The sequence below is a fragment of the Amphiura filiformis genome, chromosome 4, assembly GCF_039555335.1.
Source record: "Amphiura filiformis chromosome 4, Afil_fr2py, whole genome shotgun sequence".
Lineage (NCBI taxonomy): Eukaryota > Metazoa > Echinodermata > Ophiuroidea > Amphilepidida > Amphiuridae > Amphiura > Amphiura filiformis.
Window position 1 is genome coordinate 32,038,197 of NC_092631.1, and position 18,094 is coordinate 32,056,290.

Below are 18,094 nucleotides of genomic sequence, written 5' to 3' on the forward strand. Positions count from 1 at the left end.
TTTATTTATTTTTTCCATTCATGATAATTTTTATCTCTCGTACACAAAGTAAAACGATGTTATGATCACATGATCGCCACTAATTAATCACTCATGAATTTGAAATTGATCAAGAGTAGGGCCTACTTATTCCAGCAACTTCGCAAGTAGTGGAGTGTCAGAACTCGATAGAGTCCATGTTTATAATTAATTTTAACTTTACTTAAAATTTGCTCACCCCGTTTTGACGTCCATGTCCAATCAAGTACATAATCACAGTTGTTCCACCATTGTTTGCCCAGCTGGTCTTCCCAAATTGCAATACTTGATCCCAACACACAGATTTCGCCATCATCAGACCATGATCGACAAATCGATCCATCATTGCTGTGACTCGCTGCTAGTTGCTGCATTGATGCTTGACTGGGGTTTCATTTACACCTCCATATAATTCCAATTCTGCTGAAAGATTCAGCATTAGCTAGCATTCGGTAATTAACAGCCTTGACTGCAGCAGACTTTACTGGATGAGCGATGTCTTGCCTTCCCGATCGGTTCAAAATTCTGCACCTCTTAATTTCAAAAATCCATCAAGGTGCTAAATATTTTGTATTCCCATGACGGCTGCCATTCCTGTCATCAGTGTTTCTAGACACTAGTTGCCGACATATTTTGCGATCATGCTTCCTTCGTTCAGAATAATTTAAAGCTATTTCTAACTACCTCTGATTATATCATGTTATAAAAGCAAATACTATTTCCTTGAAAAGAATAAGTTTTCCTTTCCATGGAAATAATTCTGTGTTAAAAAATTTTCTTCACATTGGAGACACAACCTTCTCCTTCCATGACAGATAAAAATGTGCCTAATCCCTGAACCACTGGCAGTGTCAGAAGGTTATTAACCACTTCCCATTGGCTACTTCCAACAATAGACCTTAAACCTCATTGGTCCTTATATAAAGCCAATACTAGGCAACCAATCAATAAATCAATCATATTGATTTGTCCAAGCACAAGATTGATTGATTGATTGATTTTATTTGGTACTATAAGAATAACATACAAATTACACTACATATACAGTATTATTATAACAAAATAAAATATATTGCACATCAAAATTGTATAACGAAATTACAAATCAACACAAGTACACAAGCTATGAACCAGGGTTAGACTCTTTCACAGGAGGTAAATTTGTTTATTGTATAAATACAATAAACTTTATTATAAATGCGCAAGTAACATCTACAAGTCGCTATACCGTGTTCAACGATGTAAGGTACCTGGATGTACACAAACTCCACACACAAAATTATAGGCAAAAATGGCAGGTTGCAAGGAAAATTGTTCTTGCAAAATAGTGGCATTTATTGCAAAGGGCAAAATAATTTGACCCAAAACATAAACTCTTTATTTGGGTTTTCCATTACAGAAAAAAAAAAATGACGGAAAAGCTAGTTATAGCTGATATAAAAACTTATATTTCATCATTTCCGTGCTAAATGGGCGTGGCAATTGGCCATATTACGGGCATTAAGGTCAGAACTGCGTAGCTGCCGATGATGTATTTTGATAATTTTTGCATGTGATGATAGGGAACTTTGGAGCTGTCATTTTCTTTGGAAGGAATGGGTCATGAATTTATTTATTTGGGAGTCAAGAGAAATATCCCCCCGTAGTGCCGCCACTGAACATAACCCTGACACTAACAGAGCAAAAAACAATTAATTAATTAATATTAATTAATTAATTAAAATTAATTAATTAAATAAATATATAAATAAATAAAAATTAGTTATTTTTGTACATGGGGGGGGTGCTGTGCAATAATCATGAGCCCGGGGGTAAATCAAATTGGCATCACAGGAACAATGCGTTGTGTATCCTTCGATATCCATGATTTATCCTTGCAAATTAGCATTGAACCTCCTGCCAATGTTCCTTGCCAGTGCTAGCCACGAAACAAGGTGACAACTGTAGCCACTCCCTCAATGGTCGCCATTTCAGTGATTGACAGTGATATAATGCAAATATGGCGCTGGCCATCTGGTCACATGCGTATTTATAAAAGCGCATTTATATATATAACCGAAGTACACTGTTAGTTGTCTCAGGCAAGCTGGCAAGCACTTACTATGAAAGCCATTGGAGTTTAATTTTGGAATAGGTTAGCTGGTAAAATCTTTCTCAATTTCAATTATGTAATTTGTTGATGTAGGATGCAAACATGTAAAGTCTTCCTCAATTTCAATAATGGAATTTGTTGATGTAGAATACAAACATGTAATTACAGAAGTGGATCAAATTAAATATAATTGACAGTTATGTTGATGATTTTGCAAATTCACATTAGCCATGAATGATTTTAGGAAGTAAAACTTGCATTTTTGTAAACATTGACATACATGACATTGCTACGTAGTGATACATGTGTGTATGCTTTTTCCAAGGAATTCATTTTCCCTGAGTACATTTATTTGTGTAAAAAAAGTACATTTCATTTTGCTTTTACATTCCACCTACATAATTATCCTTATATTAACTCATTTTCTGTTATTTTATAGGCCTATTTGCCAAGTGAAAACATTCCAGTCTGGCCGGGGTTTCATAAAACTACTCAGCTCAGGACAGATCAGTCTGGGGCCAATTATAGCCGGGCTTGGCCGTCATTGGATAAATTACACAAGTTTACCAGGTCTGGTCAGGCCAAGGGATCCAACTGTCGAAGTGCCTCGAATCAGGTGAGAAAAAACCCTTATAACCGCTCATCTCTAATTAATCTCATAATAGAAAGTAGACTTTGCTAAGCCAGGGAACATTTTCTCATTTTCACACAATATTTCAGATAAAATCTAGGGTACCCCCTAGGCTTAGAAGCCTCTAATAGGTTAATATCATTCTATGCCATGATGCCAAATTGTCTTGAAAAAAAAATTAGCCTTGTTTCATCTGTGCCAATAAATCAAAGTGGCCTATTATCCGATTTGGTAAATTTAGGACAGTCCATACCATACTGGTTTCTGAGTCACGATGAAATAATTTGAGCACACTTTATAGAATCATTTTAAAACTGATGATTTTTAAATCATTTTAAAAACAATCGCTGATGCAAAATTAAGGTACAGGTTACCAAGCAACAGTGAAAAAAATGGGAAAAGTAGCTTAAAGTATAGTAAAATTTACGCAAAAATGTTCTTGATATTATTCTGCATAGCTTCTTATCCTGCTAATCAACCACACAAAAATGTTGGTCTCTGCCCTCCATTTTTTAGCACCAGAAAAATGGCCAACTTCCCAGTCATGATCACTAGAGGTAGCTGATTGGTCAGCATCCCGATAATTGAATTTTCTAATTGGTCAGAATTTCAATTGGTTTCATCAGAGTGAATAGATGATGCATGCCCAGGGATGCCTGTGACAGCAATGGTTATCAACAAAGGGACTGGTCATTCAATTGTATTTTTTAATATCATGTTTCTATTTGTCTGATTGGTGCAATTTTTTAAACCATGGGTCATTAACAAAATAGGATTACACATATCCCAGCAAACACACAACGTTTTCGACATCATTCGCAAAAGGTTATAAAAGGTTGTCAGAAAACGCTTAAATGTCGGGTTATATAAAGGGTATATTAAGAGTATAAAACGTTTTCATAACCTTAAAAACATTTTTGATAATCTACTGCTCAGCAAACAAAATGTTTTACAGAAAACGTTTAAATGTCGGGTTATATAAAGGGTATAAAAACGTTTTAATAACATTCCAAAAACATTCTTGAAAACTTGATACAAAACATTCTAAACAAAATGTTATTTTGGGGTTGAAAAATGTTTGCCCAAAATATTTTCAATAACGCTTTAAAAACGTTTTCATGACCTTTATATAACCCGACATTTAAATGTTATTAAAAGGTTTTGAAAAAACATTTTAAGAACATTTCTGTGTTTGCTGGGTTCAAATATTTTAACATAATGTTATTTCAGTATTGACACAATATTTGGCAAAAATGTTTGCAAAAATAGTTTACATTAACATTTTTTGAAAACATTTAAAAATATTGTTCTAGTGTGTTTTCATACCAAACGTTTTAAAACGTTATCATGACCTTTATATAACCCGAAATTTTAATGTTATTAAAACGTTTTTACCTAAACCAAAAGCCAAAATATAACTTATTTAAAACGTTTTTAAAACGTTTCTGTGTGTTTGCTGGGATACTGCCAGGCAAAGAACACTGACAACTGCCAGGGAAATGTTTGGTATGATGTTGTTATGACTTTTAAATTGGGGAATTAGTCATGGGAAAGAAGAGCGAGGTACCAGATTTGGAGTCCCAAGGGATGAGGGAATGAACGGAACGGGAATGACTATCTCAAATAAACAAGATGAAACAGAAATTAAGTATAACAATTTATTATGAATTTACGTTAAACTGATCAAAATACAAGGTGTGTGAGTTTTAATAATGAGTCTTACCAGAGTTACATCGCATCAGAAGAAAGTATAATTGAATTTGATTCACGTGCAAGACATGATGACATTATAATCGTCATCATGTTACCAATCTAAATAATCATCCTGAGCACGTCTGAGCTATACGTCTGTTTGGGTCGCAGGGCTAACGAGGAGTGAAGACTTTATTCACGCAGAAACAAATCCTTGCTTCACTCAGTGCAATTGATGCACGATTACGTATATAAAACGCTCACTTGATGAATGGTTATCATGGCTTTTTGCACTATGATCAATAATCAATTATTGACTGAATTATCGTCACAACAATGTTCACCTCACCTATAAATTCACCACCAAACAATTGTATTATTCACTCCAATTGGAATGAATTCAAACTCCTATGGAGTGATAATTTCTTCATCTGAGCCTTTAGTAAAATGGTCCCTTTTTACATTTAGAGAGTAGGAACAATCCGATATTTCAGTCAAAGCATTGTGATCAAAGTAAATCTGTCACAAATAGTAGACCAATTTGACGAAGAGTAAGATGATCAAGCTCAAGCCATCAATTGCTGCATCATCAACATGATCAAGGTATCAAAACAGTGATGTGTTAAGTTCAATGGCTCATTCTTAAACACTTGAGAATGTTCTTGCAATCTTATTGGTTCTTACCCGTGTGATATGACATGATATCGCACACTTTAGCGCGTGCATGTTGATGTGATACTCATCCGCACTATTTTGAACCAATCGGAGGTGCATAGCAACAACAGGACTGATCGATTCTAAGCCCTAGGTAATTCCTTGTAAAATGTTGGATTTAATTTGATTACAATTTGGTATACTTATGATTAATATATTTATTTGAATTGAAGTGTTTAAGAATGAGAATAAAGGTATTGTTTTTAGCCACTGTCGTGCATCTATCGTCCAATACAACAAGCGATATCATTATTTTTGGCGTTAAAAAACTCGGACTCGGCTCGTAGTTTTACTTAAAATAATGATGTCACCTGTGGTATATGAGACGATTGATGCACACCATCTGCTAAATACAATACCTTTATTCTCTAAATTTAAAAGAATATCGACACTTTTTTCAAAAATAGTTGAGATTTTTATACCAGATTTTCATGCAGATTAGTTCGTTTAGCAAAAAGATCATCAAATTTGAATTTCGTTCTGGTATACCAGAATGAAATTACAACAGTGGCCTATGGAGCAGTGTAGTACACACAAACATGCATAATTTGCAAATGCTTTTTTCATGAATATCTACTGGAAAATGTCATAAAAAGTGGATGTTAGGATCACGAAATCCACCTTTAAGGTACCTCCAACAAGTCTGTGATATCTTATGTTGAATTAAGTTACTTTATGTAGATCTATCTCTTTTTTCAAAGGTAACAATCACTTTTTTCCCACTTTTCACAGTTTCCTGAAAAATTGCAAATGTCCCTAGTACTTGCCCTTGGAGTATGCTATCATGCGTGTCTACAGACCAGCAGGGCAGCTTATAGAAAAGCTGTATCAAGAGTCTTTAAGAAGTCTGGTTCTCTACCTGGTGGAGCTGCCCAGATGCAGGAAGAAATATCCAGGTAGGTTCAAAGCCAGAATGGTCCAACGTATATGCATGCAATTTGCAGTTGTGACAAATAGTGGTGGCACCAGGAGTTTTTTTCTGGAGGGCAATGGGAAGAATTTTTTTGGTGGGGGGAATCAAAAAATTATCCTATAATTGAATGATTATGGCCCACCAAAATAGTGGATTTTCTGTCATTTTAGGTCTTGACAGGGGGAAGGGGAATGCCCCCTTGCCCCGGCTCCCGTGGTGCTGCCACTGGTGACAAATGCTGCATTTGGTTAGATTTGTTTGGGGTTTTCTTCTCTTTCCTGAAATTAATTTTGTCACAGCAGCACATTTTGCCCACTCCCCCCCCCTGCATGTTGTTTGGGGCTTATGTTATGGCATAGATGTTTAATCAAAATCATGAATACATTCTGCAACCTACATGCAATAACCAATTAACTCCTAACTAGGACGATACAGTATGATCACTTCTTGTACTTTATAGTTTGTGTCATGTTATTTGCATATTTTATTTGTGAGCTAATATTGCTTGAAACTCCATTAATCCTCTCTGCAACTATGCATACAGTTGCAACCACTTGAATGCCAGTATGTCACTACCCTGAGGAAGGTAAAAATACAAGTAAGGTGTGTCTATAGAGAGGCAGAGGTGCTAATAAAAATGTATATTTCAATATTATTCAAATTATATCCTCTGTCCTGTCCAATGGTGTTATCAAAATATCAATGTACTATTTGTCATCTAAGTTGTACCTAAATCCTTGACTTGTTTCTGTTTTATTCTGCGACTTCCTGTTAAATATTTTTAGATTGATGGCTGTACTTCAAATACAATAATGACATTTAATTATTTCCTAATAATCTATATTATATTTTATGATATGTTTTAGATGCCAAGATGTGTTCCTCGCAGAGCTTGAGCTTCCTCCCAACATTGCAAGAAACAGCGCCCTCAAGGAGAACATCTTCATGATGGTGGTGTGTATAGAACTGCGTATTCCTCTCTTCCTAGTGGGCAAACCTGGTAGTTCCAAGTCTCTGGCTAAGAGCATCGTAGCTGATGCCATGCAGGGAGATGCAGCACACAGTGAACTCTTCAAGAATTTCAAGCAGGTAAAACAAACTTTAAAGTTGAATATATGCTGAGAGTACGGAATTATGAAATATCACTAGGCTGAATCACCTAACCCTAACACTACCCCACATTATATCAAGCTAACAGAGTGCCGAATATACTCATTTTAAGTTATTAGAAGGACATGGAAAACAAGATCAATGCCTTTGCAACATCTTGCTACAGAGTCATGTTAAACATCAAGCGTGTGGATCAGATTCCAAATGAAACCATCTACAATCTGACCAACACCTCTCCACTGGTTGACAGAGTCAGGATTCATCAACTAAAATTTCTCGGCCATATACTGCGTCTTGAAGATGACGAGCCTGTGAAAAATATGCCCTTTATATTCCACCACATGGGAAGAGGAAACCGGGACGGTCGCGTACACTGTACTTACAGTATGTCCTGCACCTCTTGGGAGATACTGAAGGGATGCTGCAGCCAAAAAAAATTGTTTCGCTTGCCCAAGATCGCAATAGTTGGAGAAAGCTTATAGTCGCCTGCTCCGCAGCCAACTGATGATGCTGATGATGATGATGATGATGAGAAAATGTATATCTTTAGAACATTGTACAGATACACCACCTGTCCTTTTATAGTGCTTACACGCAAACACTACTGTCTTGAGAAAGCCAAATGGACTATAATAGTTGAGGATAACATTTGACATTTTAGTCAGTGTTGGAAATTTTTGTACATACAGATACTTTCTATTTAATATCAGATTTTGTTGTACAAGTCCAGAATTTTATTCATGTTTTAGACGTTTCATCTTCCCTGCGGAAGATTTCATTAGTAATGAAATCTGAAATTTCAAACTTTCAACAAAATCTGATATTAAATTTAATTATATACCTCATATATAGATTCCTGTCATCTGATTGGTTGAAAGTGCAGTCATTGAATTAACTATGCCCGCAAAATGAACTATGGACCGGTCCATGGAAATGAACTATGGACCGGTCACGTGCGTCACGATCAAACTGCGCGCTTTTCCCAGCGTAAAATGATATTACGCACGCGTTAATGTTTTCACGCGCTATAATTACGCAGAAATCACAGATTGTAATCTGTGTGCCGTTCGCCTTGAAACTATTAATTTCTCTTCCCATAATCGATGCTTTTAACCAAACAGATGACAAGAATCTTAAGATTTGGTATATAAAACAAAAATATTGACTGCTGTTTATTCGGGGCATGGTTAAAATTATAGGCCCGCGGTGATCTCAAAACCATGACTATGCCCCTCGGCTCCGCCTCGGGGCATAGTCATGGCTTTTAGCTCACCTTGGGCCTATAATTTTAACCATGCCCCTCATAGCAGTCAATATTTGTATACTATATCAGTCCTGATGAACTTATTCAAAGAGATACAGATACTTTGTGCAACAAGAAATTGAATGGAATACAACTATTGACTGCCCGAGTGTGCAATGGTAAAAAAAAATATAGCACAATGTCAAATTTTGACTTTGCCAAGTGAAATGGAACAATCCAAATTTGACACATTCAGAAGAGTCTTTATACCTACTTTGTATCCATTTTACTGGTAAATGAGTATAGTAACCGTTGTCATGGAAACTGCCTGTGAATTCTCCTAAAAGATGTCAGTTGAGAGGCTAGCACCATGAAATTTTTCGTACAGATGTTTCAAATTGCCAAATCATACGGTATATCAAAATGTTCAGAAGAATCTTAATACCCATTTTTTGTCAATTTTACTCAAACATTAGTACAAAATGGCCATAGAAACTTCCTTATCTTTGAATTCTCGGAATAGCTTCAAATTCCAAAAGCCTTGAATATCGATTATATGAAATGTAATACAAACTTTTGTAATGCAAGAAATTGCTAAAAGTTATGAAAAAAGTCAAATGTTGACCAAAATGCCACAAATCACTAAAAACATACATTTTACACCCAGAATTTCAAGAGGTCATAGGTCAACAGAAAAATGTTGTGATTGACTTTTATGATCCAAACATCTGCCTCAATAAAATCTAATGCAATGAATTAAGTTATGATTTTGTTCATAGATATTAAATATCCATGTGTCATGTATTCACCACACCAAGTTTCTACTATTATTTAATTTCAAAGATATAGCTTGTTCAGATGTTACATTTTTTGGTAACAATTTAAAAAATCCTTCAACAGGGTGACTGCTGCCATGGAAACATTATAAAACGTCCGGGATACAAAATTGCTACAATAGCAGAAAAGCTTCCCCAGACTCTTCGGAACATTTTGATTTATAATTTGTCCATTAGAAATTTTGTCCTCTGAAATTGTTAAATAGAGTACTTTTGGCTGCAGGAACTCTCTACTGGATACCAGTGAACATATGCATGTATTGCGCCGGCTCAAAATCAGATCTGGAATTATTGGCGCTGTTGTGTATACTATTTGTGCAATGACAGAAACATATTTTAGTCAATTATATATTATTTCTGTTTGGAATTGGACAGGTGTATATGATATCCTTCCAATGCAGTCCCTTGTCAACACCAGATGGTATCGTAGGTACATTCAAGCAGTGTAGTCGCTTCCAGGAAGGCAAGGATCTCAATCGATTTGTGTCAGTGGTAGTCCTAGATGAAGTGGGCTTGGCCGAGGATTCACCAAGAATGCCATTGAAGGTAAGAGAACTAGTGGTCCATGATGAAGCAGGCATTGCCTCAAAATTCTCCAAAAATGTTTCTTTTAGTACTAGAACAGCACCAGATGGTGTTTAATGTAGCTACAGTCAATTATTCTAATGAATGCTATCCATTGCACATGCAAACCAAAAACAAGTCATTAGAAAGGATTGCTGTTGAAATATAGGACAAAATACTAAGCTTAGATTAAGAAATTTTACATAGCACTCACCAGGATGTACAAGTTTTTGTCTTTCCCGAGAATGGTCATTGCACTTAAATGTTGAGAGAATAAATATGTACTCTTTTTAATTCAAACAAGTACTGCTTGAAGATTTTATAGTGCTAGATCAAATCTGTAATCCTAGGTTTGATCATTGTTCATGCATTCCTCAGCTTGAACCACAGTTCATATAATATTCCATTACAGACACTACATCCACTGTTGGAAACCGGCTCAGAGGAAGATGAAGACAGTCCAGCAGCACACAAGAAAGTTGGTTTTGTGGGATTGTCTAACTGGGCCTTGGATCCTGCCAAGATGAACAGAGGAATTCTGGTGTCCAGGGAGGAGCCTGATGAAAAAGAACTTGTAAACACAGCTAGGTAAGATGGATTGCTGGCCACTGAGTTTTTCAGGAAAAAGAAAAAATGTTTTTCTCTACCCTACTGTGAGTTTCATAACACAGAAGAATATAGTTTTGTTTATGTATTTCTTTAAAAGAATAAAAAAAAAAATACATATTGCCCTTAAATGTTATTGAATATGCTATATTTATTTGTTTTGATTTGGTAGGGGTATTTGTGCTGGGGACCCTGTGCAAGACCTGATAGAACCATTGATACCATCATTAGCAAAGGCATACCTCTCATTGTACAAGAATCAGAAGAGAGAATTCTTTGGTCTACGTGACTACTACAGGTAAGTAGATTCATGTGATATAAGGTCCTTTGAGTGAGGTTTGATAGAACCATTGATACCATCATTAGCAAAGGCTTACCTCTCATTGTACAAGAGTCAGAAGAGAGAATTCTTTGGTCTACGTGACTACTACAGGTAAGTAGATTCATGTGATATAAGGTCCTTGGAGTGAGGTTTGATAGAACCATTGATTCCATCATTAGCAAAGGCTTACCTCTCATTGTACAAGAATCAGAAGAGAGTTGTGAATACTTTCAATCACCTGGGAATTGTAAAATGAGAGATTAAATTCAATCTAGTCAACCAGATTTTTCCAACATACCTTGGAGCAACCAACATTGCGGTCAGTACCACTGACCTTCAGCTGGGTTGTGATGTTTAACACCTTGATTCCTGATGACATCACCTATTATGTCATTTAGCGAGGTAGACCTCTGATTGTTCTGTCCTGGGTGTGTGAAAGATTGTTTCCGAGTCCTCCACCATGGTTGAGGGGCGGTTGTTCTGCCCGAACCCAGATGGCTTCTTTTAGTCCCTGGTCATATCACCGTGGAGCAAACAGGCACTGACTCATAATCAGAAGGTTGCAGGTTCAAGCCCCGGCAACACAATCATGTTGTGCCCTTGAGTAAGGCACTTTATCTCAATTACTCCTCTCCACCCAAGTGTATAAATAAATAATGGCATTCTTAAATGCTGGGAAGGTAACAGATTCGCTGTGGAGAAGGTGTGACGATTTCACCACAGTAACAGTTCACAGCAGTCTGACTTAATCGCTAACAAAAGAGAGATGGGCACTCCATCCTGTAAAAAATGTAGGGTTGACTCCTTTACCTTTACCTTTACCTTTTTTCCATTAACTTCTTTTATATTTGCAGCCTTATCAAAATGGTATACAGTTTCTCTAGCAAGTCTGACAGAAGTCCAACTCACCTGGAGATAGAGCATTCAGTTAGGCGCAATTTTGGCGGATTGCTTGGTGCTGAAGATCCAATGAGGCATTTTGAAAAGTACATGCAGATGACAGCTTTAGCTGAGGTTGGTTTGCAGGCAGTTTAAAAAAGAGTATGGTGGAAACCTGTGACTGTCCTCTATTCTGTCCCTATTGCATCCAAAGAGGGCCCATATAAAAAGCAATGCTTCTGCACTTATTTTAAAATGGCTACCCTCTATACAGAAATCATAAATAAATAAATGTAAATAATAAAAAGGTTCCACACTTAGTCCCATAGGTCTTAACTTTACATGTTCAACTCAGTGAACAGTTAGCTATTGTCAGTACAAGATGGAAGGCCAATTACATTGTTTTCTTACGGTGTCTCTAATTGGCTTAATACAATATATAGGCCCCTTACAATAACCAATCAAAATAGTTCTCAAAGGAAAATTAACTGCAACTCAAAAACAACAATATCTCAGTATTAGATCACAGTCAATTTGTTTTCACATATTGTAATTTCAGGCCACTCCTGATGATCTAGACTGTAGTCCAGCAGGTCTCCTGCAAGCTAGTCTTCAAGGTCATGCAACAGGAGAAGGGTAAGTATGCCATCTCAATTAAGCAGGTAGTATATCTGCAAATCAATACAAAGGTGATGCCTTATGCCATGGGAGGGTTTTATCAGACTACTCCCAAAGTAGAAATACATTATTCTTAAACACTTAAACATTCCTGGGATATGACACGATATAACATAGTTCAGCACATGCGCATGAACGCATAATACTCATATACAAATATTGACTGCTATGAGGGCATGGTTAAAATTATAGGCCCAAGGTGATCTCAAAACCATGACTATGCCCGAGGCGTGCCGAGGGCATAGTCATGGTTTTGAGATCACCGCTGGCCTATAATTTTAACCATGCCCCTAATAAAAAGCAGTCAATATTTGTTTTATATACTCTAAATCTTAAGATTCTTGTCATCTGTTTGGTTAAGCATCGATTTTGGGAAGAGAAATTAATAGTTTCAAAGCGAACGGCACACAGATTACAATCTGCGATTTATGCGTAATTATAGCGCGTGAAAACATTAACGCGTGCGTAATATCATTTTACGCTGGGAAAAGCGCGCAGTTTGATCGTGGCGCTTGCGTGACCGGTCCATAGTTCATTTCCATGGACCGGTCCATAGTTCATTTTGCGGGCATAGTTAATTCAATGACTGCACTTTCAACCAATCAGATGACAGGAATCTATATATGAGGTATATAATACTCGTTATGTGAACCAATCGAAGTGGCATAGCAACAATGGGACTGGTCGATGCTAAGCCATAGGTAATAAAATGTACGATTTAATTTGATTAAAATTTGGATTATTTGAATTGAAGTGTTTAAAAGAATGAGAATAAATGTATTGCTTTTAGCCCCTGTCGTGCATCAGTCGTTTCATATAAAATGGGCGACATTAAGTAAAACAACAAGGCGAATTCTCTTCAGTAAATTAAACAACATATGTTGCCTTATCACTCGTCACTGCTATCAAAGTAAAACAAATCAGACTTCAGATACCATTTCAAGTGACAGTGCTGCTGTACAAATACCCATATTATTGTAAGACCAATCTATTGTAATGTGTTTGTGGAGGGTATTTGCCTTTCGTCAAAAAAAATACCTCGTTTAGAGGCATATATGCTTGTCGACGGAATTCTACGGTATAACATATTACGGTTGTTTGACGTAATCATTTATTGATTTTTTTAACAAATCATAATTTTCAAATCTATGGACAATACAACTATCACCCTAATATACACATATGTGTTAGCTATTTTAAACATAGATTTTACTTTATATATCAAATTATTCACCCTTTTCTGGTTTTTTGTGGTAATTTTTATTCTGTAAACTGTATGTTTCTGTGGAAATTGATGGCGCTATTTGAATATATTTTTAAATTTAAATTAGCCAAATAATATGAGTTATTCCTTACATATCATGATAACATCTGCTGAAGACGCCGGTTGACCCGGTGAAAGCGCTCCAGTGAGTGTACCAAATTTGAGTAGCAAAGAAGTATAATTTTGCTTTCTATTCAAGATTTAAGATAAATAGCGCCATTAGCGTTTACCTTTATTTAGAAATTACCACAGTTTTACATACCATCAAACAACCGTGACATGTCAAAATTTGGCTATGCAATGAATTGTTAACATATATTTTATTCTTATTTCAGTGAGAGTCGGTACCTGTTAGTATTGACAGAGAACTACGCTGCTCTTCCAATCCTACGTCAACAACTACTGAGTCAACAGGACACTATCATTATATTTGTCTTTTTCTTATTTCAGTGAGAGTCGTTACTTGTTAGTATTGACAGAGAACTACGCTGCTCTTCCAATCCTACGTCAACAACTACTGAGTCAACAGGACACTATCATTATATTTGTCTTTTTCTTATTTCAGTGAGAGTCGGTACCTGTTAGTATTGACAGAGAACTACGCTGCTCTTCCAATCCTACGTCAACAACTACTGAGTCAACAGGATACTATCATTATATTTGTCTTTTTCTTATTTCAGTGAGAGTCGGTACCTGTTGGTGTTGACAGAGAACTATGCTGCTCTTCCAATCCTACGTCAACAACTACTGAGCCAACAGGATACTATCATTATATTTGTCTTTTTCTTATTTCAGTGAGAGTCGGTACTTGTTAGTATTGACAGAGAACTACGCTGCTCTTCCAATCCTACGTCAACAGCTACTGAGCCAACAGGATGCTATCATTATATTTGTCTTTTTCTTATTTCAGTGAGAGTCGGTACCTGTTAGTATTGACAGAGAACTACGCTGCTCTTCCAATCCTACGTCAACAGCTACTGAGCCAACAGGATGCTATCATTATATTTGTCTTTTTCTTATTTCAGTGAGAGTCGGTACCTGTTGGTGTTGACAGAGAACTATGCTGCTCTTCCAATCCTACGTCAACAACTACTGAGTCAACAGGATGCTATCATTATATTTGTCTTTTTCTTATTTCAGTGAGAGTCGTTACTTGTTAGTATTGACAGAGAACTACGCTGCTCTTCCAATCCTATGTCAACAGCTACTGAGCCAACAGGATGCTCTCATTATATTTGTCTTTTTCTTATTTCAGTGAGAGTCGGTACCTGTTGGTGTTGACAGAGAACTATGCTGCTCTTCCAATCCTACGTCAACAACTACTGAGTCAACAAGATGCTATCATTATATTTGTCTTTTTCTTATTTCAGTGAGAGTCGGTACCTGTTAGTGTTGACAGAGAACTACGCTGCTCTTCCAATCCTACGTCAACAACTACTGAGTCAACAAGATGCTATCATTATATTTGTCTTTTTCTTATTTCAGTGAGAGTCGGTACCTGTTGGTGTTGACAGAGAACTACGCTGCTCTTCCAATTCTACGTCAACAACTACTGAGCCAACAGGATGCTATCATTATATTTGTCTTTTTCTTATTTCAGTGAGAGTCGTTACTTGTTAGTATTGACAGAGAACTACGCTGCTCTTCCAATCCTACGTCAACAGCTACTGAGCCAACAGGATGCTATCATTATATTTGTCTTTTTCTTATTTCAGTGAGAGTCGGTACCTGTTAGTATTGACAGAGAACTACGCTGCTCTTCCAATCCTACGTCAACAACTACTGAGTCAACAGGATGCTATCATTATATTTGTCTTTTTCTTATTTCAGTGAGAGTCGTTACTTGTTAGTATTGACAGAGAACTACGCTGCTCTTCCAATCCTCGTCAACAGCTACTGAGCCAACAGGATGCTATCATTATATTTGTCTTTTCTTATTTCAGTGAGAGTCGGTACCTGTTGGTGTTGACAGAGAACTACGCTGCTCTTCCAATCCTACGTCAACAACTACTGAGTCAACAAGATGCTATCATTATATTTGGCAGCAGTTTCCCATATGATCAGGAATACACTCAAGTAAGCATTCTAATAAAGAAATTATGATGTGACAAAACTATCTGGCTAAAAGTTTGAAGTTAACAATGTAAGGAAAGCAGTTTTAGACACTATTTAAGGATATTTGTAATTATGTTCAACCAGAAAAAATCTTACAACGTGAAGTACAAATCACTCAATGATGCATTCTGCTGTGCAATCACCTGATATCCTGTCTTTTAGGTAGGAAAGAAACCAGACAGATGTGTAGTATTTGTGTTTGTATTTTTATTTTTATGGTACAATCATCATGGTCTTGTCTTGTAAACCCAGACCAATAATGTAATTATCTTGAAATGATTAAATTCTTTTCAAAACCCTGTTTTATATGACATTGAACATTTAAACCTGCATTTGATGAGATTTAAAAAAAATTGGTAATAAATTATTCATAAATGCATAAATACATAAATAGGAAAGGAAATCATTAGATGCTTATGATCCTTGTCAAACAATGATTCATCCTTTCTGTGGTAAAGTCTACCTATTGCAAATTATGATTATTCATCATTTTGCATGATTTGGTAACAATTTGTCATTTTCATTTTCAGGTATGTCGAAACATCAGCAAGATTAAAGTCTGCATGGAGACAGGCCGCACTGTGGTCCTTCTCAATCTTGAGAATCTGTATGAGAGTTTATATGATGCCCTCAACCAATACTATGTGAAGTTATTTGGACAGAGATATGTTGATTTGGGATTAGGGACGCACAGAGTGAAATGCAGAGTACATAATGATTTCAGGTAAAGAATATTGAAATAAAATAGAAATATACAGAAAAAGCAGGCCCAACAAATGTAATGATATTTTAAAATGTTTAAAAAAAATATGATTTTGAATGTAAAAATGGTTGCAGGACCAATGTTACATTTTTTGTGTTGGCGCAGGCTGCGTTAGTCCATCTGTAGATCAATTTTTCTATTTTTTTTCCAAAAGTCAAAACAATATTGTAAGAAGTTATAGTTGCATCGTTCTGAGAATATCAAAAGTTTCATTCACATCTTGATAGGTCTGTAACATTCTTGAGTTATTGGTCTCTGATAATATCTGCCTTCCATTAGGTTGCACTCATGATTATACTAGCTCGCTTGAGATATCGTCCCACAGTGTCAAGAGGCCTGTCAATTTGTTGCTGATCAAAGTATGGGCTTCCATCTTTAAACCAATACCTTATTACCTTGTTGTTTTGTTTCAGACTCATAGTGATAGCAGACAAAGATGTTGTGTATGAGCGCTTCCCAACTCCTCTCATCAATCGTCTTGAGAAACACTTCCTGGCAACCTCTACCATGCTGACTATGGACCAGAGAGAAATAGTAACACAACTAGAACAATGGGTGAAGAAATTTGCAACTATTGTGCTACCAGCATACAAGATGGATAAGTAAGTTCTTGTATTGCATTCAATCAATTGTCTTTTATATAGCTCCAAAATCATAAAAGGTTCTAAGGCACTGTAGCTCAAAATTACTACTCATAGCTCTCATATGCCTTCTGAAAAAAATTGCTTTCAGGAGATTCTTGAATGTTTCAAATGTACTGTTTTTAATGTGCACCAGCAGTTTGTTTGGGGCATACACAAAAATGCCCGACCAAAGGAAATGATTTTGGTCCTGGGCTCAACAAGACATGGTGAACAGGATGTAGAAAGTCTTAGCTTTCTCCATTCAACAGCATTTCATCAGTATTTCTGAAAAAATAAGAATTGGGCACTTGCACTACTCATTGGCATACCAACCACAGCTGGTAGAAGGTAGAGGTTAATTTACTCCTGGAATTTGTTGTTTGATCCATAGCTAGTGAGGTATCAATCTTTGAAAGACTGTAATGCAGTTTTTTGAAAAACAAAAATACAGGAGAGAAACAAAGCAATTATTTACCATGTTTTGTACTTATAGTATTGTAGCATAAAGTTGTAAAAATTATTGTGTTACATATTTATGGTAATGTGAGAAAGGTATTATTTTAGATAATATATTATCTTTTCACAGCTACAAGTTTGCGATATCAGATGCCTTTGTTGGGTACCATGATGACACACTTGCTTCACTGGTGTATCAAATATGCTGTGAGATGGGACAAGCAGAGGGACATGATGACTGGAAATATATGGTAAGATGGCGTCTCTGTTGATTAATAGTATAGTTGGTTACCATGATGACACACTTGCCTCACTGGTGTATCAAATATGCTGTGAGATGGGACAAGCAGAGGAAATGATGAATGGAAAAATATGGTAAGATGGTGTCTCTGTTGATTTATAGTATAGTTGGTTACCATGATGACACACTTGCCTCACTGGTGTATCAAATATGCTGTGAGATGGGACAAGCAGAGGGACATGATGACTGGAAATATATGGTAAGATGGCGTCTCTGTTGATTAATAGTATAGTTGGTTACCATGATGACACACTTGCCTCACTGGTGTATCAAA

At 36.3% G+C, this 18,094-nt stretch overlaps 1 protein-coding gene across 1 annotated transcript in view; it reads left to right on the forward strand.

Annotated features, from left to right (window-relative positions):
• Positions 1 to 17,791, forward strand: part of LOC140150120 (E3 ubiquitin-protein ligase rnf213-alpha-like) — a 60,515-nt gene extending 42,724 nt beyond the window's left edge. Inside the window, exons 24-40 of the mRNA XM_072172123.1 lie at positions 2,550 to 2,726; positions 5,880 to 6,043; positions 6,927 to 7,149; positions 9,625 to 9,795; positions 10,226 to 10,401; positions 10,592 to 10,717; positions 11,596 to 11,755; positions 12,180 to 12,256; positions 13,898 to 14,011; positions 14,243 to 14,356; positions 14,588 to 14,701; positions 14,818 to 14,931; positions 15,163 to 15,276; positions 15,506 to 15,638; positions 16,208 to 16,401; positions 16,854 to 17,042; positions 17,650 to 17,791. Coding sequence (XP_072028224.1) covers positions 2,550 to 2,726; positions 5,880 to 6,043; positions 6,927 to 7,149; positions 9,625 to 9,795; positions 10,226 to 10,401; positions 10,592 to 10,717; positions 11,596 to 11,755; positions 12,180 to 12,256; positions 13,898 to 14,011; positions 14,243 to 14,356; positions 14,588 to 14,701; positions 14,818 to 14,931; positions 15,163 to 15,276; positions 15,506 to 15,638; positions 16,208 to 16,401; positions 16,854 to 17,042; positions 17,650 to 17,791 — 2,502 coding nt within the window. The remainder of the gene's footprint in view (positions 1 to 2,549; positions 2,727 to 5,879; positions 6,044 to 6,926; positions 7,150 to 9,624; positions 9,796 to 10,225; positions 10,402 to 10,591; positions 10,718 to 11,595; positions 11,756 to 12,179; positions 12,257 to 13,897; positions 14,012 to 14,242; positions 14,357 to 14,587; positions 14,702 to 14,817; positions 14,932 to 15,162; positions 15,277 to 15,505; positions 15,639 to 16,207; positions 16,402 to 16,853; positions 17,043 to 17,649) is intronic.
• The last annotated feature ends 303 nt before the right edge of the window (positions 17,792 to 18,094 follow it).